Source organism: Urocitellus parryii, chromosome 9 (genome assembly GCF_045843805.1).
Source record: "Urocitellus parryii isolate mUroPar1 chromosome 9, mUroPar1.hap1, whole genome shotgun sequence".
NCBI lineage: Eukaryota > Metazoa > Chordata > Mammalia > Rodentia > Sciuridae > Urocitellus > Urocitellus parryii.
This window is the reverse complement of record NC_135539.1, coordinates 37,688,775-37,714,797: the sequence shown is the minus strand read 5'-3', so window position 1 is coordinate 37,714,797 and position 26,023 is coordinate 37,688,775. Positions and strand designations below refer to the sequence as shown.

General features: G+C 50.8%; 1 protein-coding gene across 3 annotated transcripts in view; it reads right to left on the bottom strand.

The window, feature by feature from the left end:
* Positions 1-26,023, bottom strand: part of Mad1l1 (mitotic arrest deficient 1 like 1) — a 351,707-nt gene that overhangs the window by 127,046 nt on the left and 198,638 nt on the right. For all 3 annotated transcript variants that reach the window (XM_026405670.1, XM_026405671.1, XM_077802469.1), the window contains one exon: positions 5,541-5,629. In XM_026405670.1, the coding sequence (XP_026261455.1) occupies positions 5,541-5,629 (89 nt within the window). The remainder of the gene's footprint in view (positions 1-5,540; positions 5,630-26,023) is intronic.

The following is a 26,023-nucleotide window of genomic DNA, read 5'->3' as shown; positions in this document are numbered from 1 at the left end:
TTTGTTCTGTGACCCAAGATAAAATCCACTGTGGTAAATGTGCCAAGTGGACTTTAAGAGAGAATGGATAGTGCTCTGCAAACACTGACCATACCTGTTAGCTGACAGTGACATTCAGTTCCAGATCTTTGCTGCTTTTCTGTTGGCCCCCCACCAACTGTGGACAGCAGTGCATGGGTGTCCTCTGTAAATGCTTGTGTGTCTGTTTCTCTCCTCAGTTCTATCTGCTTCTGCTTCCTGTGTTTTGAAGTTCTGTTGAATGGCGTGTATACATGCGACAGAGCAGGTGCAGGGCTGCCATGGGCCCTGCTGATACCAACCTGACAAAGTGGGATGCCTGCAGAAAAAAGGCCTCCCATCCTAATGGCAGAGATGCCTGCTAGCATGAGACACGGTTCATGAGGGCAGTAAGGAGTCCCTTCGCCTTTGTCTCTCCAATGCCAGATGGGGATAGAAGCTCAGCTACCTGGTCAGCCTGACTCAACCAAGGTAGGACAATCCTAGTCAGGGACACAGCCTGCCCACCTACTCAGCCCTGCTACACTGCCAGGCAGGGGCACTTGTGAAGGCTGGGGTAGGAAGTAGACTCACTGGGCAGGGGCTCTGTGGGGCAGTGGGGTGGGGAACAATTCTTTCCCTGGCATCAGCCAAAGTCAGAAAGGCATATTCAAGGTTGCCTGCTATCAGGTGGCACCTCTGTGGCTGGGGGGGGGTGAACATCTTTGGAGACTTTGGTCTATGTCTATGGCTGGTTGTGCATTCAACCTTTTGAGGGTTCCATGTCCAGGACACGCAGCTGGTATTCTGGGAACTCAGGGGACTACCACCTCACTGTCCTCAGTCCTGAGGTCCCCACTGGACTGCCTTCCTCCATCTTGCAGGACATCCTCCACCAGCTGGCTGTGTGTGTCTAGGTCTGCAGGTGTGAGTTGGACCTGGGAAGAAAGGGGGCTGCCGAGGAACTGAACTGGATGTTGAAGATTCTTGAAAACTGGCACCCCTCATCCTGGCTTCACCTCACGCCAGTGATGCCACATCTTTGCCGAGTACCACAGGCCTCTTCTCTTCAGAGAGCAGTGATTCTGGGCTTGGGGATAAGTCCTCTGCTAAGGTACAGCAGGATGACCCCATCCCCCAGGTCAGTGGGGCATTAAAGTTCCACCATGATGCTGAGCTTCCAGCACCGTCCCCCACCCAGCTCCCAGGAGCTGGTAACAGGCTGACATCTGCCAGGCCCAAGTCTCCAAAGATATGCCAGGCTGAGAAGAAACCAAAGAATAATAATTCTGAGGGCACCAAGTGAAAGACCCCAGCTGGGATCTCCTAGCAAAGCCACGGGGACAAATCCCAGGTTTCTAGCCAGTTGCTTGCAACCCCACTCCTAAATGTGCAGCCAGGGCTCCAGGGTACAAGTGGGTACTGCAGAGTACCACACTATCCTCCGACATCTCCAGCACCAGCAAGCAGGGCTCCCTCAGCCCCCAAAGCCTGGGGTTGCCCACGTGGACTGGGGCCTAGCCAGCACATCCGTGGGACCTGGCAGGCAGTAAGCGTGGCCGTGACGGAGAGGCTCCGGAGTGTGACTAACAGGCATTGGCACAGACACACGAGCCTCTGGAATCACTGAAAGTCTACCCAGTTGCTAAATCCACAGACAACATTTAGGATTTGCCAGAGCTGCTATTTGACAGCAGAAAATAACGAATCCAGATTTGTTCCACTTGAAAGGGCCTCAGCTGTTGCTACTTAAATCTGTACTGACACTTCCGTTTTCTGTGCTGAGATGATGTGGTGTGAGGGATGTGTGTCACTTACACAAAACAAGTAAGTATGTCTACTCTCTTGTGTGTAGCAAATGTAACCTAGGTGAATGCACATGCATATGAACTCCCAGTACCCAGGTTGGCAGTGCTGTCCCCCTCGATCCCCCACCAGCTCTCCTGTGGCCAGCTGGCTGACTGTGGTCACGGGGAAAGGCTGGCTGACAGCAGCAGGGCCCTCATGTCCACTGTCTTTCTCTGAACCAACCACTTCAAAAACCACTCCTCGGCAAGTTTCAGAGGACTGAAGGAAAAGCACTTCACGCTCAGGAGAGAGAATCAAAAGGAGAAACAGACCCTCGTTCAAAGGGGGTCATCTAAGTTTCCCCTCTCTTCTGCGGCTGCAGGGAGACAACGACGAGCCCTCTGGCCTTGACAGCACTGGTGTCTCCCCCAGGGGAGCTGGAGCAGATGCTTCTGGTGTCTAGAGACACTGCTCTTTCAGCTGGCCCCAGCCCCTCTGTCACTACTTCCCAGCCAGAGGGCTGCCTGATGTTGTCTGAAGAAAACTCACTACAACAATATGCCCCTCATTCAGGACAAAAGTGAGCTACAAATATGGCTATCTCAAGAGCACCAAGCCTACCTGTGATGCTGTGGGACACTTGAGGCACAACCCATGTGCCTGCCCTGAGCCTGGATGGCTGGGGTCGTGGGGGGAAAGTGAGAAGGTACAGGGGGTGCCATTGCAGGGTTGGGCAGAGGCAGGGAGCGCCAGAGATGCTAGCCCACCCAGTAAAAGAAACAGACCTTAAGAGAGAGACAGGTCTGTGGAAGGAGAGGCAGGTTAGCACCCTGGCCAAGCAGGACTCCCCCACCTGCACAGGAATCTGTCCCTGAGAAGACAGAGGAGCCGCCTGGGCTCTGCGAGTCCTGGTTTTACACTGTCTCCCTGGCTGAGTGCACTACGCAGAGCCCCTGCTCACCTGGGGTTGCCTGTCACACATGACTCGAGTGTGGAGCAGCCACCCAGATGCAGGTACCTGTGTGACAGCCATCTCCACCCTCAGCTGTTCCTTGGCTGGAAGTCAGAAGTGCTGCTGCAGAACTGTGGTGCAAAACTCCACCAAAGCCTCTCGACACATGCCGACCAGCTCCCAGCGGCCAGCCACGAAGCTGCTTCTTTCCACAGCTGCGTTCTCCAAGTGAGACAATGGGGACAAGAAGCTTTGATCATTGAGCAAAAGATGTCAACAATAAAGCTCTTCCTTGAAGTTTAAAAAATAAACCCAAAGCGTTCCAGCCCACACGAGCCCCACCCACGCCTGGCCATGCTCCTGTCAGCCGCAGCATGAGAGCTGCGGGCAGCCAGAGTCCTGGCAGAAGACAGGATGCCAGTCTGTGACAGGAGAGCTGAGTAACACAGTGCTGGCCCATGTTGACAGCCTCAGGCCCTTGGGGCAGACTGTCCTCTGCCCCCTTGGCTAACACCCTGAGGCGCACCTGCCAACACCCAACTCCAATCCCTTCACTGCACCACCTGATAACAGGACTCCCAGGGACACGGGGTGTGGGGGGGGGGACAACCACAGGACATACCTGTCTTGCATGGCATTAAGGACTCTGTCAGGTGAGGGGCCAACTATGCTGGTTCCTGAGCACTTGGTGCCTCCTCCATGAGAGCTGACCTAGGGCCTCCATCAGCCCAGCACTCTCTGGATGCCTCCTCCACGGCCAGCTCCTGGCCCTTGTTCCTCTCATGGCAGACACCAGCTGAGCTCTCCTGCCTTTGCGGCCCTTGGCTACATGCATTCCTAAGCTGCTAGCCATCTTTTGGTGCCTCCCAGTCTCATTCAAATGCCTCTTGCATTGAACACCACCCCCCCCCCCCTGCCACACATACACTACCACCACTCACACCTCTGTTTTATGAGCTCTTCACCACAGATAGGGCTGCTCCATGAGCTGAGGGGTATATGTATAGAAGATATGCTCGGCCCTCCTCTGGCTGGGAACAGTCACTTCAGCTTGGAAGGGTGTCCCACAGCAGATGCTGCCTGGCACTCAGCTGGGGACAGCTGCCCACCCTGGAGGCCAGTGGTGCTGGCTGCTGCAAATTCAATCATGTTGTTCTTCTACTTTCAAACACATAATGGCTTCCCATTGTTCAGAGAATAAAGACCAAACCCTCACTGGGGCCCAGGCCTGGCCTCCAGCTCCCCTGCCATCCTATGGTTAACCCATGGCCACACACAAACGTATTTCCCAGGGGAGCCCCCTGCCCCCAGACACCTGCTCTCACAGCACCACCACATTCCTCTCCATCCATAATTACAGAGCCAGGATTGCCTGTGAATAATGTCCCCCAAGTCCCCATTAAACCACAAAACTGATGAAGACGGAGAGTGTGCGTCTTGCTCACCACTCCATCATCCTCAGTGCTGAGCCCTGACGGTGCCCACGGCGCACACGCGGTATCTACCGAGTGAATGACGGAACGAGCACAAAACAAACAGCCTGGGATCTGGCAGGTCTCCAAAGTGCTATTTATAAGGCCTCCGTCCATATATTAGAAATGCTTCAGAAATGAGGGAGGAAACCTCAAACCTGGAAGGGACCATAATTGTTTTTGGCTCAACACTTCTGGGCCTGGTTGGACCAGAGGCAGCACACATATTTTCTTGCTTTTACTCAACAACCCGGCAAAGCTGGGGTCATCCACACACTACCCAAGAGAAAACAGAACCCACAGGGGAGAAACAGCTGAGGCCACTTTAGCCCTGGGTACCAGGGTTTGTCCCAGTCTGCTGGGCCTTGGCTGCACAACCCAGGGAGGGCCACTCAAACTCCAGCACCAGTGGCCTCACCAAGGGCCACCTGGTATCCACTGGGGCTGTCCTGGTTCCCAGGTCTGTTCTCCTTTCACTCACCAGAAACAGCTCCCTGGGTGAGAAGCCCTGGATGCCAGATACTTGGTCCATGGCATACACTTAGGGCAGAAGGGAGGCTCCCCAGGCACGGCCACTCAGCCACACTCACTCCGCATCCACAGTTGCTGCCTCCCATGAGAGATGCCAGAACTGGAAACTTGCCACTTTGACTAGAAACTGAATGGCAGGGCTGAAGTGTGCATCAGGGGACAGTCAGGAGGGGCTGCTCAGGACCCCACCCACACATCTGGATCTCCTTTAGGACCCTGATACGTCTTGGGGAAAAAGGAAATAAGATCTGGGAACAATCTCAGCCCGCGGTCTCTGCTTACTGAGAAGTGAGGGGTGCTGGATGGCGGAGGTGCAGGAAGCGCATCTAAGAAAACAGTAGCTCAGGGCGAGTGATCGCGTCCTGAATAATGGACAAAGGTGCCCAGCTGACAACAGAAAGCACATCTGGTCGGGCTACTGCTTCTGTAAGCAGTTCTCCTCATCTGCACCTCCCAGTATTCCACCGCTCATAAATTCCTTGCTGCCTAGAGCTGCACAAGCCAAGAAGATGGGCCTGTTGCTTTACCTTGCTGGCAGCAAAGGCAGGTCCCACCAGATGCCCGACAAGAGTGTCTGCAAGCTCCTGAACATGGGGGAGGCTGCAAGGCCCAGCTGTCTGCCAGTGCTGGCCAAGAAAAGGATACTGGAAAAGGTCCAGCCCAGTGGAGATGAGTGTCCCTGCAGAGGAACCCAAGCGGGTGGAATGTGATTGAGGAACAAAATGCCATCCAGGAGGCAGTGGAGGAAGGGGTTCTAGTAGACTCCCACTGCCAGCAGCCCCAGCCCCAGCACAGCGTACCTGAGTGTGTCCACCTCCTCTCTGCAGAACGGGAAGCTCAACTCAGCAGAGCCTGGCTGGGACTTTAGCATCTTCAGCTCCATCTCCAACTGCGAGAAAACACAGGGCCAAGGGTCAGCAGGTGCAGGGGCTCTGCAGGCCTACAGACGGCACAGAGCCTAGAACCTTGCCTGGCCCCAGAGGTCCCAAAAGCACCTTTCAAAGGTTCCCCAGACCCAATCCCCTCCTCATGCTAGGGAACACAGGACAGGGGGCTGCTTTCCTGGAAATCCCAGCAGCCTGAATCTGCAAGGCCACCAGCATGCTACCTCTTGCAAAAATCGCCCTTTCCCTTCCTTAGCACTTCTGTCTGCAGATTAGCCATGGAGTCACAGTCATTCTGGGAATGATGTGGAGAGACACCAAAATCTCTGGGACAAAAAGGGACACAGTAACTGGAAAGAACATATTCTAAATTTGCTACTGCTTTGAATGAACAGTCACAGTATTTTCTTTCTTTTGCTACTTCAGATTCCTCTATAGAATACAGAAGCTGCAGGCCTCCCCCAGGAAGAAAGTGAACTGTAATAACACTTGGACACGTCAGGGTGGGAGGGTTAGGGAGTGGTGGATATGAGGAGTCCCAGTAATTTCAGGCTTGAGAATGGGTACTGTCAATGGCCAGCCACTGGCCAGGGACCCCAGAAGCCAGAGGACACGCACTCAGAGCTAACCTTCTCTCTCCACCCAGACTTGGGCTAGCTGAGGAGGCCCCAGGATTCCAAGGAGCAGCCTAGAAGGAGCCCGAAACTGTGCCGCAGCTGCAGCTCAGAGGCTGTCTGCTAACAAAGTCTGGCCACTCCTCAGTGTAGCCCTCAGGTGCCCTTACCCTTCTCATCCTTGACAGATGTGGGCCCTTGACCTTGGACTTCTCAGCCTCCAGAAACGTAGGTGGCAGAAATAACTGTTTATTATAAATTATTGACCTCTGGTGTTCTGTGATAGCAGCTACCGATGGACCAAGACAGTGTATTTCAACTTGCCAATGACATTCACTCCTAGCATGCTGACACTAAAATGCACTAACATGTCTCCTCTGTGAGGTGTGCACTTGTGGAAGGCCTTGTGCAAACCACAGTTGTTACCGACACAGTTGCTCACTACCAAAGAGCCCTCCCCCTTCCTCTACACTCAGGGGCCGTCTATATACCTTGCAGGTGCCTATCCTGAGAATCTGGTAGAAGTTTCCCTGAAACTGGCTCTGCCTGATGCATCTTCCATTTCTCTTTGTTGGGAGAGGGCAGCAAGACAACCGGAGCTATTTTGTGACAACTTTGCTCTTTAATAAGTGGCCTGTTTAGAATTTTTTTTTTCTGGATTCAGAATTGATGAGAAACTTTCTAGGAAAATATTACCTATTCCAGATGTTTGTGTTTATTTAAAAGGAGTTGCAATATGGTTCATAATTCTTTCCACAGAAGTCATGTAGAAACCATATTCTTTTTAGGGTTATTTTTTACTTGTCACTTACCTTACTATAGAGGTTTGACATATGCAGAGAGGTCTGAGCCATGGGTGCAAGCTGGGAATATTCTCTGTGTGGGGTGTGGGGGCCCCACCTGGCCACATAGAGTCCTCAGCACCGGAAGCTTTCTAAGCCTTCCCCAGCCAGAAGCATGAACATAATTAGTCCTGCTTCTTATTTTGGGTGGTGATGCTATTACATTTTACTAGAGTTGTGAATAATTCATCTATTTTATTGGCTTCATTTCAAGTAACAGGCACCTGGACTCTTATTATTTCTACTACTTCTTGCTCTGCTGTTAACCACTGCTTTGACCATTAGATTCCTAACTTTTGTCTTACTGGGGTTTTCTTTTACTGCATCTCTGACTTCTGCAGCTGGAGGTTAGTCCATGTATATTCATGATTTCTTGTCCCATGGTATAAATATTTAAACCATGAATTTAGATGTTTCCACTGGCTCTGATGAGGACTGCTTTCAATACAATTGTTTTCTAGATTTTACGCACTTTTGAATTGCATTTCTTCTTTGAACCAAGAATTAAGACAGAATGTTTTGTTCTGTTTGTCTTTGTTTTGTTTTTGAATTTCCAAGCAATAGGAGCCTTTTCTTTTTCTAGTTTTGTTTGTGACTTCAAATTTCGTCACATCACCATTAGAAGAGGTTTTATTCGAATTTACAAAGGTTTATAAAGTTTATAAAGCTTCTCTTTATTACCCAATGTGTGATTAATCTATGGACATTTTCTACGAACACTCTTTAAAGAATGTGTCCTCTAATTCTGGGGACTGGGGACTCACAATACAACTTGCTATGTCACAGACAAGAAGGTAAACTCACTTGCTGCTCACATCCTCAACCGTCTCCCCCTGCCCCTCTGCACATGTCAGTTTCCTGAACAGTGGCGCTGTTCTCTGGCACACTGATATCCATCCTGTATTCTACACTGCTTTATGGCTGGAATTTAGACTTGAACATGACAAAAACGACAACCCCTGCTTCTGTGTTTAGGACTAACAGATGGCCCCACAACCCACATGTTTCAGCCTCTTGGTTTTGCTTTGTAATTCATCAGGAAGTCTTTTCCTTTTAATAGAAGAGTTTAACCCACCTATATTTTGATATATGTGTGTCTATTTCTGTGTATGTTCTTGTACTTCCTGTCTTATATTTTTAAAAACTGTATCCCTCTGTGGCATTCTAATCTTATTTACTGTTTTATGTGTTAAGTTTTGATACTCAGAACAGTTTGTATTTTTCTTACTGGTTGCTCTTATAGCAGAGGCTCTCTGGTACTGTGCCTATACCGCCCTGTGTTAGGCTGTGCTCATCACATGTCATGTGCAGTGTCTGTCTGGCCCATCTCTTGTTCACCTCTGTGGTGTCTGTCACTGTTAATTTCATGACTGAGCCAGATGTGCCCAGGTGAAACCTCACATCCTAGTGTGTCTCTGAGGCCACGGGGTGGATCAGCATTGGAATCAGTGGACTCAGAAGACCGTCCTCCCTGACACTGACATGAGCATCAGCATCCAACCCCCCAAAGGCCGAACAGAACCAAGAAAAGGTGAGGCTCTGAAAAGGTGAGGCTCTCTTTTTCTGCCTCCCGGTTTAAGCTGGGACATCTCAGCCTCGTGGACCAGGCCTTCAAACCTGGATTGAGTTCCACCACTAGTTTTTCTAGGTCTCTAGTTTGTAGATGCCGACTACAGGACTTCCTAGCTTCCGTACCACATGAGCCAATCCCTCATAACCAATCAATCCACTAGTCTCTCCAGGCAGACAAATGAATCGACAGGTTTTGTTCCTCTGGAAACCACTAACACCCAGTTAACACACACTTCAACAACTCAATGCTCTCCTTAGGGTATGTCTTCAATTTCAGCTACTAATGATAAGAAACCCATTTCTCCCTTCCTCTCCTATCTCAATACTTTCTACTAAATATCCAAGCCCTTTGTCACCAGAACGTGTAACAGGTACACTGCTACTATTCTCTTAACTCCGTGAAGCTCTTGTGGTGGGTTTCCCGGGGGTACTACCTTCCTGTGCACCTCCAGTCTGTCCTCTTTCCTGCCTTCCTGCCCCTCTCCTGTTCAAGGCCCTCAGGTCCATGGCCTTCTCCTCTGGCTTTGGGGGCACTCACACTCTACTGGATCATGAGCTTTTACTTCTTGGCAAAACGTGTGCATACAATCACAGGCTCGAAATCTACTTCTTTTTCTGTGACTTTTCCTTTCCTGCTTCTCTCCTTCTGTCTCATAAATGGGCATCCGGATTTTCACTGCTCATCATGCAAGATGACTTTTATCACATCCAGTTTAGCATGAAGTCACACTGGAGAGTGGCTGGGGCCATTTTCTTTTCTTTAATCCAACCTGTTGGTTGTGTTGTGAATTCAATCAAGAGCCACTACTTGTCTCCAGCAAGAAGGGGAAGCTGTGAACTCTCATCAGAGTGACCACTGCTTTTCTCTGCTCAGGCACAGGGTGCAGGGGCCCCTCACACAGCTCCCTGCTATCTTGGGAGCCACACAGGGCCAAGGGACCCACTTCACCAAGGCCTGTTCTTGCCTCTCACGAGGTCCTGTCCAGCAAGGTGAGCGTCATTCAGCCTCTTAAGCTCTTTTCCTGCGCGCCGTGCCCTGGCGGCTCCCTGTGTCCGTACCTGCATGCTGCTACGTGTTCCTCTACTCGGGGCCACCTGCCTCTGCGTAGGGTGTGGACTTAGCTCTGTTCTTATTTTGTTGTTTTGGTTTTCATTCCTCTTACTTTTGAATGATTTCCGGAAATGGAGTGATTTATGTTCAACACCAACATGGAGCCCTTTAATTTTAATCTGTAACCTTAGACTCATAACTAACACACGCTCAGCTCTGTTCTTCTCACTGGGCCAATTCCCTTCCCCCTGAGCCTATACCAGAAAACCTCCCCAGCCCTGTCAGGCAATCCATCTCCTCACACACCCACAGCCGCCCCGCCCCCCCCCCCGCCCCCCCCCCCGCCCTGCCCACGCCGCCATGCTGGCTCACAACTCTATCACCCTCCTCCAGTCCCGCGGCGCCATCAAGATACACCCAGGGCTCAGGTTTGCAGCTGCAGCCCACTCCTCCGTCTAGCCTCAGGGTGAACTGGGACACCAGCTCCTCCCAGGAGCCTGATGCCCAGACACACTGTCTAGCTCCCGTTGTCGCTTCTGCCAGACAGAGTACACATGCAGGGAGTTGAGCCAGCACTGGAAGAGAGGACCTAGACTCAACACACTAGCCACCCCATTTAAGAAACAATCTAAACCTACCATTTTTTAAAAGGGAGGCAATGTGTGGAAAGATACTGAGATGAGACCTGAGGAGGGTTCCCAGTGACCCAGCAAACAGCTCTCAGTGTTAACTACCTGCCATCGGCCATGGGGCTTTGCTGGCTGTGCAGCCAGGGCCACGCTAAGGAAGCCCTGAGATGCCCCATGTCCTCCTCCTTGTCCTTTTATCACTAAGGTTCAGCAACAATCTGGGGGCTCCACAGGGCAGGCCCAGAAGAGGCTATAACCAAGCCAGCTGGATTCTCACACCTGGGCAGGTGGGTGCAGGGTAAACACAAGGTCCTTGGGGTCGCTCTCACAGATTGCACCTCCACTCCTCACCTGTGGATGAGACCACCTGTCTTCGAGGTTTCAGTGCCAAGTGGGAAACCCTAGACTACAGGCCCTGGGTCAGGGCACAGGCTCGTGCAGGGGATAGACAACTGCTGAACCTGCCCTGCCCCATATGGCGACCCAGGCCTTCTTCCCCCATCCAACACACGCTCTTACACTCACTGTCTAGAGCTCTCACACTCATACAGTCAAACTCATAGACGCGTGTGTGGCCACGGCCTTTCTCCCTCTCTGGGCCCCAGTACATTGCACATGAGGCTTCTCAGGTCCCAGGGGACCTGCCCTCACTCTGCAGGCCAGCCTACACCAAGAGAGCATCCATTACCAGCTTTCTTTCAGACACACCAAGCTAATCCACGCTGCTATTACTTGGCCAAAACGAAGGAGAGAAAAAATTGAAAATGCATTAATATTGCAGGCTGCAACTACCTATTTCATACTTCACTGAGAAAAACTTGTGTTTAGAGTTGGTTTAAAAGAACAGTGAACACAAGGACTAATTGGATTGTGTCTTCTGAGAGACCCTGCCAAATGCCTTAGAACCATGCAGCCCCACATTGAAGCTCTCCTCCCTGCCAAAGACCCCAAAGAAGCGATATTCTTAGGTTTTTAACAGGCTGGGCCTGAGCACAGGCCACCAGGTGAGCATGGACACAGTAGGCAGGGCACAGGGGCAGGGGCTCACTGCCTGCCACGGCCAAAGAGCAATTTGTGCACATTACCCTGAATGTCTCCTGTTCCACTCAAATTTAATCTCCTAAAGAGAGGGCTTGTGCTGCCAAACTGCAATCTCTGAGGCTAATATACAAATTGATATTCCTTTCTCTGATGGGCTCTTCTAGATTAAGAGGCATGATTCCCAACAGTGCCTGGTCCAAATGAATCACGGGCCCGTGGAAAAGAGCTGGCAATTGCAGCCCTGGGGCAGTGACCAATGTGGTAGCAGCAAGTCCCTCAGCAAGTTGGGCTCAAGCATGGGGCAGGGCAGGAGCACCTTGGGGACTACACCAGGGGCTACATCGTGCTGAAAGCTCTGACTCAGGAGCAGGAGTTGACCCAGGTTGGCTGGCAGGGGAGAGGGAGGCTGACCAGCCTTTGAAACCAGCGCAGGCACCCATGTGCTCCACCACTATGGCTCCTCACCCACCACTGTGTCCCTGCCAGCAGCCACACAGGATACAGGTCTGCAGGACCCGCTGAAGGAACATGCCCGTCCCCAGGGAGAGCTCAGTGAGCCTAGACAGGCTGTTCTGAAAATGACAGAAAAAGTGAAGTCACGGAGACCTGGCCCACCATTCACCCAGACGCAAATTACAGAGAACTTTCTGGGCTTCTGCTTTGTCTATTCCCTAAAACGGCCCAAGAGCCTTATCACAGGGCTGCTTATGGAAGAAGTCAGACAGCAAGTTGACGAGGCCAGCAAACGAACCTATCTGCCAAACACCCTGGAGGACAGGGGCTGGCAGAAGACCACTTATTCCTGTTTCTCTCCTCTCTTCACTTTGCACCAAGTTCATATGTTGTTTGCCAAAACATAAGTAAACATGAAACACACACATTCCCAGGATGGGCAGAACCTAACAGCACACACACTACCACGAAGGCTGCAGCATGGACACACTCGGGTGGCCCACGGACTTGCACGTGGCGTGCCTCCTATGCTGCTTCCCAGCAGCAGAATACCATGAGGAAACCCCTCGAGCTGTGTCTGGGGGATGGTGGGCTCCTGGAGCCAGTTCACCACCTTGCCTCTCTGCCTCCAGCGCGGACAGATGTAACTGGGGGTGGGTAGCCTCATAATCGTGGCCTATTCTGTGGATTCTGATCACGCTGCAGGGAGGGGCCATTAGCAGGGTCCCTTGTCTCCCCTGGGCACCTGTTTCATAAACCGGGATGAAGCAAAGGTGTCCCTCTGCTATGGCCCCCCCAGCCACCAAGTCATTTAGCCAGCTCACTAATCTCCACCAAAAACTGGCAATGAAGCAATGGTGGAGCTGCAGAATGGTGGCCCAGGTAAGCAGGAGCACAGGTGGAAAGCATGGGTTGTGGCCCTGCAGAGACCGCCACGTCAGAGCACAGCAAGCCAGGACATGATGACCTGTCATCTTGTGGTGCCCCAGCCCAGGCACAGTGCAGACACCTGCACCACATAGCACCACAGTCCAGAAAGCCTGTGCATTCATGGTTTGCCGACCTTGACCTTCCTCTTCCCCATGAGTGGCAGGGAAAACAGAAGTGGGTCAGGGCTAACCAGTAGCATTGGTACTTTTCCAAACACTGAATAACATTAATTTGGACCAATTACGTTGACCCAAGTGCTATATAAACCCCTTGACTAGCACATGCAAGCAGCAACTACTTTAGGGTCCCCTCTCACTCTTCGGAAGTTCTGTTTCTACTCAGACTTGAATAAATTCTACTCTTATCTGCACTCATCCTCATCAGTGGATTTCATTATTTAAATGTGTGAGACAAGAACTCATAAAGAAATTGGTGGTGAGCTGCTGAGGTCTGCTGTAACACTGGAGGGCAGAGCCCACCATTTAAGAACTGCAACCCATTTCTCAGCTACAGAGGCCCTCAGCTTATGCAGACCCCACCCACCCTAGCAGAAGCGAAGAATCTGGTTTCATCCCAAACTCTGGTTTCAACTGATAGCCTCTGTTTGGGCAAGAATGGGCCTGGGTGTGTGCAGGGCAACAGCGACAAGTGCTGCCTCTTGGGCTCTGCTTGGGTCTACCAAGAGCCAGGTCTTGGGGGACCCAGACCCCGCCACATTGTGCTATGTCTTGTCAGGCCAGGGGCCCTATGCAGGAAGCCTCAGTAGAGGTGGCAGGGCTCTGGCTCCAGTTTCAGACACAAGAGCCCAGGCTTACGGTTGACATCAAACCTGGAACTGAAGGTGTTGCCACTTGTATGTATCACCTAGACCAGGGTCAGACAGCTTCTGCAGCAAAGGGCCTATGGATTCCACCTTGCAGACTACATGGTCTCTGCTCATGCAGTGCACAAGCTGCTAGTGAACCGGTACAGCTAAGTTCCAAGAAAATTTTACTTACAGAAATTGCATCGGGCTGGGTTTGGCCTGTGGGCCAAAGTCTGCTCACTCCTGACCCAGACCAAACCATTACCATATGGATGAGAAAAATGTCAATCAGGACAATGGCCAAAAAGCTGAAGAGCACAGTTTGTGGAAATAGCTGGAATGACAGCGCTCAGCACTTACCCAGCCTGCTCCACACGGCAGCCTTCCTAACAACCCTAAACCTGCATGCGCTGACACAGGGGCTCACAGGATGGCGCTTCACTCAGACAAGAAAGGGTCTCCACTGGCACTTCCAAGCACTCCACCCACAATGCACTGGACATACCTGAGGAAGGAAGACCTGTCTTGCACTAAGCACAACTTTTGAATGTCCTGCCAACATTCACACTGGTGCCAAAGCTATTTATAATTATCTGAGACTAGCCCGAGAAACATCGCCTTTGGTAAAAATCACAAAATATGTTCTTGTGCACTGTTAGTATCAGCACATTCTTCAGAGCAGCAGCTGTAGTCGTGCTGAGGAAGTACCACTTCCTTTTGTTCAGAACTCAGCCACGAGCTACTCATCACTGCAGAAACCTGTGTGGATGGCAGGAGGTGCAAGTGTCGGCAGCTCCCGCAGAATCCACTCAGCCAGCAGTCCTCAGAGCGGCTGCAGTGCAGCGGCCCCACAGGCGCAGGGGACGTTGCCATGAATCCTGGTGTCCTTGTGCCTAAGTCCATACACTGACACACACAGTACATATAGATCACTCTCCTCTTTACTCACACTTAGGACCAGTACAGACGTTGCTACCCCTAATACTGCAGGTGCAGCAGGCAAGGAAGGGGACATTACAACTTACTCATTCTCAAGGGGGATGCTGGGGCCAACAGGATCGAGGGACACCCTGCCAGGCCAAGTCACACACAAGAACAAGTCATAGAGAAGATGGAGATCCACATGTCAAGAGTTTTCCAGTCCAACTAGACTATTCCATGGAAAAAGAAACTCAGTGCTTGCCTGGTACTAGGTTTGATCCTCAGCACCACATAAAAATAAATAAATAAAATAAAGGCATGCTATCCAACTACAAATTTTTATTTATTTATTTTAAATAAAGGGCTGGGCTGGGCAACTGGGCAGAAAAGGCATTTGACAAAATCCAATGCATTTTGAAGATAAAAGTACTCAATGAGTAGGAATAGAAAGGAACTTCCATAACATGTTAAAGGACAAAGATGAGCACACATGGCTAACAGCATATTTAATGATGAAAAACTGACTGACAGTTTCCTCTTGAGATCAGGATCAAGAAAAGGATGTTCATTTTTACCATGGTTATGCAGCACTGTTCTGAAATCCAGTCAGGGTCACTGGCAAAAAAAAATAAAAGGCATTCAAACTGTAAAAACTACTTATAGATAACATGATCTCACATGTTAAAAAAAAAAAACCTCTAAAATTAAATCTATTAGAACTAATAAATGAATTTAGCAAAACTGTAAAATACAAGATTAACATAAAAAAATCCAGAGGCATTTCTATGGACTAGCAATGAACAAATCAAAAGGGAAATTAAGAAAACAATTCCATTTTTAATATTACCAAAGAGAATAAAATACACGTATGTTTAAGTAAGAGGGTGAAAGACTTGTAATGCTATGAACTATAAAACATTGCTGAAAGAAATTAAAAGAAAACCTCAATATAAGTAAAGACTTTCTGTGCTCATGCTCACAGATTAGAACACTATTACTGTTAAGATAGTAAGATTCCCCAAAGTTACATACAGATTCAATGCAACCCCAGTCAAAATCCCAAATGAAAAATTTTTTTTTTTCAGAAATGGGGGGGGGGACACTTATCCTAAAATTCATGTGGAACTGCAAGAGACCCTCAATAGCCAAGACAATCTTAAAGGAAAGAACATAAAGTTGAAATATTTTCCCCAACTTAGTACAAAGCTACAGTGATTAAAACAATCCGGCAATAGAATAAGGAAAGATAAACAGAACAGAACTGAGTCCCAAAATAAACCTAAATACCTATGTTCGATCACTTGATTTTGTTTTGTTTTGGTTTTTTGGTACCAGAATGTTTTAGTCAGCTTTTTCACTGCTGTTGACTAAAGGATCTGACCAGAACAACTATAGAGGAGGAAAGGTTTATTTGAGGGCTCACAGTTTCAGAGGTCTTAAGTCCACAGAAGGCCAGCTCCATTCCTCTGGGCTGGAGGTGAGGCTAAACTTCAAGGCGAGAGAGGGTGGTACAGGGAAGGAACTCCCATCACAGTGATCAAGAAGCAGAGAGAGACTCCACTCTCCAGAGACGAAATATATACCCTGTAGCCACATCCCAACTCCCACCTCCTCCAGCCACACCTACCACTTCAATTAATCCCTACCGGTGAATCAAATCACTGATGAGGTTAAGACTCCTACCATCCAACCATTTCTCCTCTGAACCTTCTTGCATTGTCTCACATGTGAGTTTTGGGGGGACACCTCAGACCTAAACCATAACACAGAAATTGAACCAAGGGGTACTTAACTACTGAACCATATCCCCAGCCTTTTTTATATTTTGAGACAAGGTCTGACTAAGTTGCTAAGGGCCTCACTAAGTTGCTGAGGCTGGCCTTGAACTTGCGATCTTCATGCCTCAGCCTCCTGAGTCGCTGGGATTACAGGCGTGCACCACTGTGCCTGACTCAGTTGCTTTTTAACAAGGTTGCCAAGACCATTGAACAGGGAAAGAAGAGTCTCTTCACAAATGGTTTTGAGGCTACTGAACATCCACATACAAAGAATCAAGTTAGACCCCTACCTCACACCATATTAAAAAATTAACTCAAAATGGATTAAAACCTATATGTAAAAGGTAAAATTACAAAACTCTTAGAAGGAAACATAGGAGTAAATCCTCCTAACTTTGGATCAGGCAATGACTTATTAAGATATGGCACTGAAAAAAAACGATAAAATAAGACTTCATCAAAACTAAAACTTTCTGTATAACCAAAGCACTTTATCAAGAGAATAAAAAGACACACTATAGATAGAAAGCAGGTATTTGAAAAATCATAACCCTGACAAAGATTTAGTATTCAGAATGCACAAAGAACTCTTGCAACTCATCAACAAAAAGATGGCCCAGTTTAAAAATGGGCAATGGAGCCGGGCATGGAGGCACACGCTGACCACCAGGGAGGTGCAAATCAAAGCCATAAGATACCACTTCACACCCACTAGGGTGGCTCCAATCTAAAAACAAACAAACAAACAAACAAAAAAACATAAAACGAGTGTTAGTTCTCTCACTCCTGATATGGTACTTTCTGTCTCCCCACTTTCTTTCCTGATTGCTTTGGCTAAGGGTTTATCAATTTGGTTGATCTTACAGACCAGATTTTGAATCTGATTTACACAATCCAAAGGTATATGCAAATAAGATGAAAACAACTGAATTTCAGGTAGGACAACTGCAGTTTTTCTAGGAGAGGAGCAGAGAGCAGGGCCAAGGCCAGGACAGTCCAGATGCCCAAAGCAGGAAAAAGCTAACACTTTAAGGTGGAGCTCTCCAAGCAGATGGCATAAAACCCAGACTGCAGCAGAACCAGGCATGGACTCCTATGAGAGCTGCCCACACCAGCACAGAGCCCAGGAGCCTCCCTAGGTCGTGATAGCCCAGTGCCCTAAACCTGCCCCGTGCTCCTGTCCATAGGTCCCTCCTCTCTGCGCAGGCCTAGCCTGCCAGCTGTGCCCTTAGCCCCAAAGCTTCATGGAACTTTAATGCTAATAGTGCTCATGGCTGCCTCCCCTGCATGGCAAAATCTTTAAATAGAGACTGTGTATTTCAGTTTAATTTGAGAGGATGCATGGTTTGATCCCAGAGGCCTTACCTAATTCCACAAAGTAATAACCAGTGGAAAAGCTGGGCAACTTGCTCCCCCAACACTCAACAGCAATTCTAATTAACGTGACCACTGCTGGGCACCAGAGGCAGCATGCTCTTCCATGTGCACACACCCATGCAGTGTCACATGAACTTGCGATCTTCGTGCCTCAGCCTCCTGAGTCGCTGGGATTATAGGCATGCACCACTGTGCCTGACTCAGTTGCTTTTTAACAAGGATGCCAAGACCATTGAATACGTGAGTCTTCATCTGTGATAAATACCACTGGAGTGTTGGCGACACCGAGTGCTGGGTCTTAGAAGGCCCTGAGGCCACAACGGGCTCCCTAGGGCACAATCTGAGAAGAAATGGCTCATGTCTCCAAGAGGTGATTCTGAGATCAGGATGGGAACCTTGCCCAGAGGCCACCATCCTGCTCTACGTCCAGCCCATCACCAGGAGGGTCTCTGAAGAGGCTTCTGCTTCTTGGTAAGGTGAGGGAGGGATCTTAAATTAAGCCCTCGCTACCATTTCCATTCCAGCTTGGAGGGAGACATGGGCTACAAGTGGCTGTATAGCCAGTGACAGCTCACACAGTCACCACCTGCTAAGCACAGCCAGTCCCTGAGCTGGGAAATAACTGCTCGTCAGAAAAAGAAGCCCCGCTAGAACCCAATAGTTTCCACCCGGGACAGCCAGCTCGTTGCTCTGAAGTGGTCCTTGGTGCCACCCTAGGGAGGAGGCCTCTGCAGAGCAGAGAGACTAAGCTCCAAAGGGATGGACAGTGCTGTATTGTCAGCGTTGGAAGGTCTGGGGTAGGTACATGGCCACTGACAGATAAGTGCTGAGCCAACTGTGCCTCTCTGCTCTAGGGCAGCAGAAGGCAGAGCAGTCGAGACTTGGAGGAAGCCAGTACTGAGAGGTGAAACAGAATAAAATCAACAGCAGTGCATGTCTAGAAGCAGTGCTACCTGGCGCATGGAGGAGTGCCAACAGGCTTTAAGGGGGTTCCTGACATCCCAAATCCTGCTCTTGTTGGGGGAAACCCCAGCCCATCCGCCCTCAAAGGACGATGGCTCCAGGGCCTGATGAGTGATGTCGGTGCACATGTGCTTCCACTGACTCTGATGCTTGACCAGAATCAATGAGGTGCCTCCTCCCTAGAACAGCAGGTAAGATTCGAGGGTCTGCAGCTAACTTCCTGCCTGCTGGATGCAGGACAATGAAATCTGCCTAGGAGAAGCAACTGAACATGAAGGCCCCTATGGAAAGGAGCTTCCCCACCAAGCAGTTGCTCTAATCCGGAGGCTCCATGTCCTTGCAAGACCTTGCATGCATAGGTTACCCTGGCAAGGGCTCTCTGGAGCTTAGTGGCAGTTGACACAGGCATCCACATGTCCCCTTGCTCCCTGGTTGGAGGCAAAGCCCAGGTGCACAAGGATCAAGCAACACTGGGACTGCGGAGCAGTGTGGAGGGCAAGACGTGCCTGGGAGGAGCTGCTGGCAGGGCTCAGGAACGAAGGCAAGTGACTCTGGAAAAGCTGGCAGGGCAGGCTCTTCAGAGAAAGGAGAGCTTCCCCAAGCTCCTGCACCAGGCAGGGTCACCTGCCCTCTCCCAGACACTCCACCCCAAGAGGGAGCTCAGGACAGTGAGTGAGGGGCCTGGGGGCTTGAGCAGCATAGCAGAGGAGAAGTGCTGAAGGCTGACACAGCACGAAACTGGTAGCTGGAAAAGAGCTGAGCAGAGAGCGCCACCAAAGGTGCACAGAGTTTAAATCACAAAGCACTGAGTACCTAGAACTAGGATGAAGACAAGACCCGCCCCTTGGTGGAATTACTCCCAGCTTTCTAAAGATAAATTAACCAATTCTTCTTTTTGTGATTATAGACTAAATCTTTTTACCTTTTGTCTGGTAGAATCCACAGGGGTTCTTTCTGCTAAAGCATACACCTTCTCCTCCTCTCTCCTCTCCCTCCCCTGAGCCCAGCAGGGGTTATAAACAAGCAACCTGCCAGCAAAAGGAACTACAAACACCTGGGAGTGCATCTGCCAAGGGACACACACCAGAAGTACACCTAACAGAGGGGCAAGAACCTCCAGCTGGAGGGAAGGACAGAGAGGCCAACATGGGGAAGAAGCACATGAGGTGTCCATACTGCAAAGACCTCATGGGAGTCAGCCCGTGGGTTACACAATTCCAACAGGGTTTCTAGGAACCCTGGGAAGCTGACTCTGAAGTTCACTTGAAAGAGAAACCATGAGGATGCCTAGGGTGATTCTGCAAAAGAAAACCACAGAAAGGTCTCACAGAATAGACACCACACTCAGCACAGGGCTCTGCCACTCAGAATCTATGTCCTGGAGGCAGGGCTCCTTCCACAATGGAACTTTTCTTCTTCTTTTCTGGAGGTGAGTGGGGAACAACCTACCTTCTATGGCTAAAGGCCAGAAATTAAGCCACTGGAAACTTATTTTCTGGGCTAAGGCAACAACTTTCAGACTACTGTTTCTAAAGTGCAGATGACCCTTGCAAGGTGACAGGGTCTTGGACCTTTGCTGACCTGATGGGAAGAGACAGAGGTGCATGGACAGCCTGCTCCTAAATGTCCACATCTAATCAGTCAGCTGCTGGCCTGGCCCTGGCCTGTGCTCGGAGGCTGAGTTCTACTAGATCCCCCATTTCTGTGGAGCTCACAGGACACTTGGAAATGGCACCTCATGGCTGCAGTACAGGGGTCCCAGGGTTTGGAGGCACCTGGGACTGAGCTCCAGCAGGCTATCTCCTAACTATGTAAACATGGGCACATCACAGTCCTCACTGAGCCTGTTCCCTCCTCGGAATAATTGGAACCACAATTTGACCAGCTTACGGGCTTGCCAGAAGGGTCATGGTAAAACAAGCCACACAGAGCACTGAGTATGTGACTGGAACAAAATGTGCAGCAGCAAACACTGGCTACCCCAAGATCACTGTGCCTAGGAAAATGCGATGGTGAGATGATGGTGGTGGTGATGACAATCATGTCCCACAAAGGCAGCATGAAAAGAGCGTGTCTGCATGAAGGGAGGGACTAGCAGGGAAGAGGGATGGCGAAGTACATCTTCACCTGAAGGGACAACTGGGCTCTGCAACACTGAGCACATTCCAGGAGAAGGGACAGCACGAGAAGTGTGAGAAGAGGGCTACTCAGAGCGGGCAAGGGGCTGGGGGTCAGCGCAAGAGGGAGTGTGTATGGGCACGCCCTTGCCAGGTGGCAAGGACTAGGTGAAGACACAGGCTGGCCACACTCAAGATGAGAACTTGCCAGACTGCTTGTCTACGTCCCAAATCCACGTGCTAAAATCTCACCCAGGGCAGTAGTCTCAGGAGGAACCTCTGGGAGATGATAAGATCCTGAAGGGTGACCAGTGCCCTCAAGGAAGGGGCCCAGGAGCTTGATCACCCCTCTCAACACACTAAGCAACAGCGAGAACCAGGGAGGAGCTTCACCAGACACTTAACCTTGGATATCCAGCCTCCAGAGCTGCCAGTCTTATATTTCTTTAAGCCACCCAATGTGTGGCATTTTTGTTATAGCAGAGAGACAGTCCTGAGACACAGTCACAGCCTCCCTGAACCTTCAGAGTGAGATCCAGAAGAGGCACTTGGTAAATACTGCATCAGGTAAGTTTAGCCTGAATGCAAGAGGTGCTTAAAGGGAACCTGTTGTCTGCCTCAGTCTGTAAGAGTCCTCCCTCGCACGGAGGAGCCTTGCCATGTACACCAGAAATAAGACTAAAGGCAGAAGTCAAAGACTAATGGGCGCAGGAAGAAAGCCCTGCGCCAGCTCCATGGCGCCCAATGAGGACCAGGCTACGGTCAACCCCAGCAATGCTGCACTAAGAGGCCTGGGTTTTTTCAAACGCACACATTCAGGCAGATTTGCCAGACATCCAAAGAACTTCCTCTCCCTCCAATTTGGGGATGAGGCAGTGAAAGTTCAGGGAGCTACAACATGTATAATAGGAAAAATGAGAAATTATACCCCATTTGTGTATGATATATCAAAGTGCATAAATGCATTCTACCGTCATGTATAACTAATTAAACAAACAACAATTAAAAATAAAATAAAGCTAAGAATAAAATGAAAACAAAGACTCTATGTCACACCTAAAAAAATAAAAATTAAAATAAATAGAAACTCAGCAAGCAAAGTGCCTGCCTGTGGCCACACCGCAGGGAGGGCTGCTCCTGTGTGCACGTGAGAGGCTCTAGGTGTGACACGGGCACATCGAGGATGGGAGGGAGACCAGTGGAAGGAGGCCAGAGACTCAGACTTCAAACCTTTCTCCAGACTCACTTGGGACACACTTTGTGTGGCATAAAGTGAACTGGCTGCCCAAACCAGGGGACAGCCCTTAGCCTTCAGTGTCACCCCTCCATCCTGCAGTCTGTTCTCCTCCAGAGCTCACCACACATCAATTTTCTCCAGCCTGGTGCCCAGTCACAAGCAGGACCTTCGCACAGAGTAACTGCTCTGCCAGTCTCCCTACCAGGAAGGGCTCACAGTCACGGGCTGGGCGGTGGGGGCTGAGCTGGCAGGTTGTGACAAGAGCAGAATCGTGATAGACAGGTAACAGTCACAAACACTGAAGAACCAGCTTGCTTCTGGTCCAAGACCCAACCTGGCATCAGCACCAAGGAGGACAGTGTACCAGCAAGGCCACCTAGGATGGGTCCAGCTCTTCCTTGCACATAGCCCATAACAAGAAGCCTGAGGCTCCAAGAAACCAAGTGGACTCCAGAGACGGCACACTCCTGCACATGAGGGCCCGACACCCGGGGCCTTCACACAAGACACAGGGCTGCCTTACTGGAGGTCCCAGACGCGGGACCCTCTGTAGAACACTCGCTACCCAGGGCAAGCAGCCTCCGTACATGAAGGTGACTGTGGAGGGAGCAGACTAGGGTGGCGGGGGGGCTGGTTGAGCCCTGGCTGCACTTTCCTGGGACAGACTCACCTACCTCAGAGCTCTTGTGGGAGTGAGGAGTGAGGAGTAGAAGCCAAAGAAGAACCCCATTGGGGGAGACTGGAAACTGAGAGAAACAGATGCTTATTTACATCAAGCTGTGAGGGGTGTCGTGCCTCTTAAACCAGAAAATAAACTCTCAATTCTCACTCTCTCAAGTATATAAAATATTTGAGGACTTTTAATAGTTGTGATCAAAACTTTCATCTCTTCAGCCACCACTAGCCATATCTAATTAGGATAAGGTATGTTAGTGACAGGACTGTGGCCCGGGACTTCTTTCCTTGTGATATTAATTGCACTTAAAGAAAAAAGCATGAACTGTACTTATGTTCACTAATTAGTATGGTTTGCTGGTTAATAATGGGAAGTCAAACTGCCTTTGTCTTGTCATCTGCAATTAGCTAGAGATGTTTAAAGTTCTCCTTTTCCTCCTGGCAGATGCACTGAGAGAGGGGCTGCAGACATGGAGGTAGGGCTGCCTCCCCCAGCAGCCTTGGACACCTTGTGTAAGGAGTTCTCCAGATGGGCCACCTGACCCCACTGTTGAGGGCCCAAGGTGCCAGACAGTAACCCAAAAGCCATCTCTGCCACAGGGAATGGGGGCCTCAGAGGCAGAGCTGGTGGCACAGTGAACTCTGGCTGCCTTTATCCACGCCCATCTCTGGATGAAGAGCTGGTCCTATGGGTATGGCAGCAGCACTCTGGTATGTATTCTACTTCTAATTCCAGGAGTGAGGGGTTCTGGTTTAGCCAGGGGAATGAGACCTGGAGTCCACTCTGCAGAGCCCATGGCTGTGGCCTCAGACCCAAGGCAAGCAGGATGGGAGGGGTGGCCTTGAGGTCGACAGCTCTGTCCCCCTGCCCCACTGTGGTTCCCATGGCCCCTCTGCTCTGCACTTTTCTCCCCAGAGGAGGAGGAGCCAGCCAGAGATGTCAGCCTCATCCCCTGGGAGCCAGCACAGAAGGGACCACAAGTCAGAACAAAAGAACAAGGCTGGGAACACAAGCTAAATCCACAAAAGGAGCAGAGCAAGCCAGCAGCAAAGGGACCTGGGAGCGCAGGAAGCAGGAGGGTGGAGAGAGCATCCCACATGGCCTCGCTGAGAGGTGCCTAGAGAGGAAGGGCACGGAATGTCCTGTTGGGATCACCCAGGCAGCCTGGGCAACCTGGGGCCACCTGCTACACGGGGCTACTAAAAGTAATTAAAACTGAAAAGTCAATTTGAGTTTCAGTAGGACTAGTCATAGTAACACTCATGACCAGAGACTCCCCTAACAGCTGGCACAGATAAAGCACGTTCCCATGGAGAACAGCCCCATAGGATGGGGGCTGCCTAGCCTGGGGTCTGTGGCTCAGGGGAAACCATCTACACAGGCTCAGTGAGGACAGACAGTCCCTGCTGGAGAGGAGCCTGGGGCCAGTCACACAGCCCACAGGAAACAGTGGCAGAGTCAGGATCTGAACACAGATGGCCAGGCCCTGGGTTCCTGCCCCCGCCTCCCCGCCCAGCCTCCCCAAGGGCAGCATGAGGGCTGACTTAGCAGCAGATACCCCTTGGCCCCAGGTGCGCTGGTGGGAAGGTCAGAGGTAAGAGCAGATGCTGTTCCCCTGGCCCCCAGGCACCGCCATGTCTTATTTTCCTTTTAACTAGAAAGAAGGAGAGAGAAGTAAAATAAACAAGAAGAAACAAGCTGAGGACTGGGCAGTCAGAGGCAGAGAGAAAAACCTGCGGTCAACATTCATCTGAAGGAAACCCACATGAGGAACCTGTACCCTGTCCACCTGCACCCCAGGGACATGCCTGGGGCAAGGTGCAGAGCCTGCTCATGGAGGAGACCTGCAGTACCTGTGCCACAGGGGCTGCCCATGCCCACTCTGGCCTAAGGGCCCAAAAAGCTTCTATCTTCTCACCTCCCTGAGAAGAGACCCAGGGTTAGCAGTTTCTCCAAAGCCACATGGAAACAGGGGAGGGCAGGGGTCAGGGTCAAGGCACTCCTGCTCCTGAGGAAAAATAGAGGGTCCAAATTCAAGGGCAGCAGTGGGCGACCAGCCAGCTGCTTAGTCATAAAGCCACAGGCCTGGCATGTGCTTAGCACAACTCATTTCTAATTCCTCTTGGCCTCGTGTACATTATGAAAACAAGGCCCTTGGGCTCATTTCAATTCAGGTCAACACCAAGGAAACCATGCATGTTGACACACAGAACATCAGGGTCTCCCTGGGGCTCAGTAAATGGATGCACGAGTCCTCAAGGAACACCCGGCCCCCACCTCAACCCTGGCTTCCTCAAAGTCAATGCGAAAGAGGCCCCTGTTGAACTGCCTGGAGGACTCAGTTATTGAGGACAAAGTGTGGAATGTCCACAGGCCAAAGAAGAGGGGGTAGAGCTGCCCACCATGATGCTGAAACCTGGCAGCCAGAGTGCGGAGGATGCCGCAGACTGTGAACCGCGGTGCAGCAGCAGCCAGAGTGGATGCGGGAGGTTTCAGAAGAGGTGGTAAGAATGATGCTCCTGACGCTGAGCTGTGCTGCGGCCTGCCACCTGCCTCCTCACTGGCACCCAGATGTGGTTGGCCTGCAGCCCCACCCCGGCCCTCCTGGAAGGCTGCCTCAGCACAGCAGCGTGCTACTCCACCATCCACCATGAGGGCAAGGAGTCCTCCCAGGACCCCTTGCTGTCCCTCTACAGTTGACCTCCTGAGGCTTCAGGGCTGTTACCTAAGTGCTGCTGTCCACATTCACTTCCGAAAAACCAGCCCTACCTGCCCTGGATGGCGCTCCTGGGGATCTCCGAGGGACAGCCTTCTCCCCTCATGGCTTCTCCTGATAGGGTCTGGGAAGGAGCCTCTCTCCCAGGAAACACTTCCTTCTCCAGGACTTGAAACAAAAGTGCCCCCCCCCCCCCCCGAGCCCTGGCTCACAGCTTCTGCCTGGATACGAGGCCAGGATGTAGGAGTGCCCAGAAACAGGCTCCGCTCTGGCTCCCTCCAGCTTCACACTTGCTCCAGGATAGAAACGCCACCCAGGGCACAGGACTCTACAGTACCTGTGCCATTTTCCCTACAGCGAAGCCAGCCCTGCTTGCCATGGCCCTCCACCATCATCCTACCACCGCCCTCATCCCCTGCCCCTCGGCCCTGGCCCCCTCTCCCTTTCCCTGCAGTCCTGTCTTCACTAGCAGCTCAGATCTTGCTGTTTATTCTCTGCGTAGTCACAGTTGGAACCCTCCACTGTGAGCCAGGAGGGCAGGAGCCTGTGCTGCTGGCTGCTGCATCCCCAGAGAAGACAAGACTGTCCTTTAGTACTTGCTGAGTGGACAGCGAACGCGCCAAGCCTCCGCACAGCTTCCCACAGGCGTCTCCGCTCTGCTCAGCCCCACATCTGGG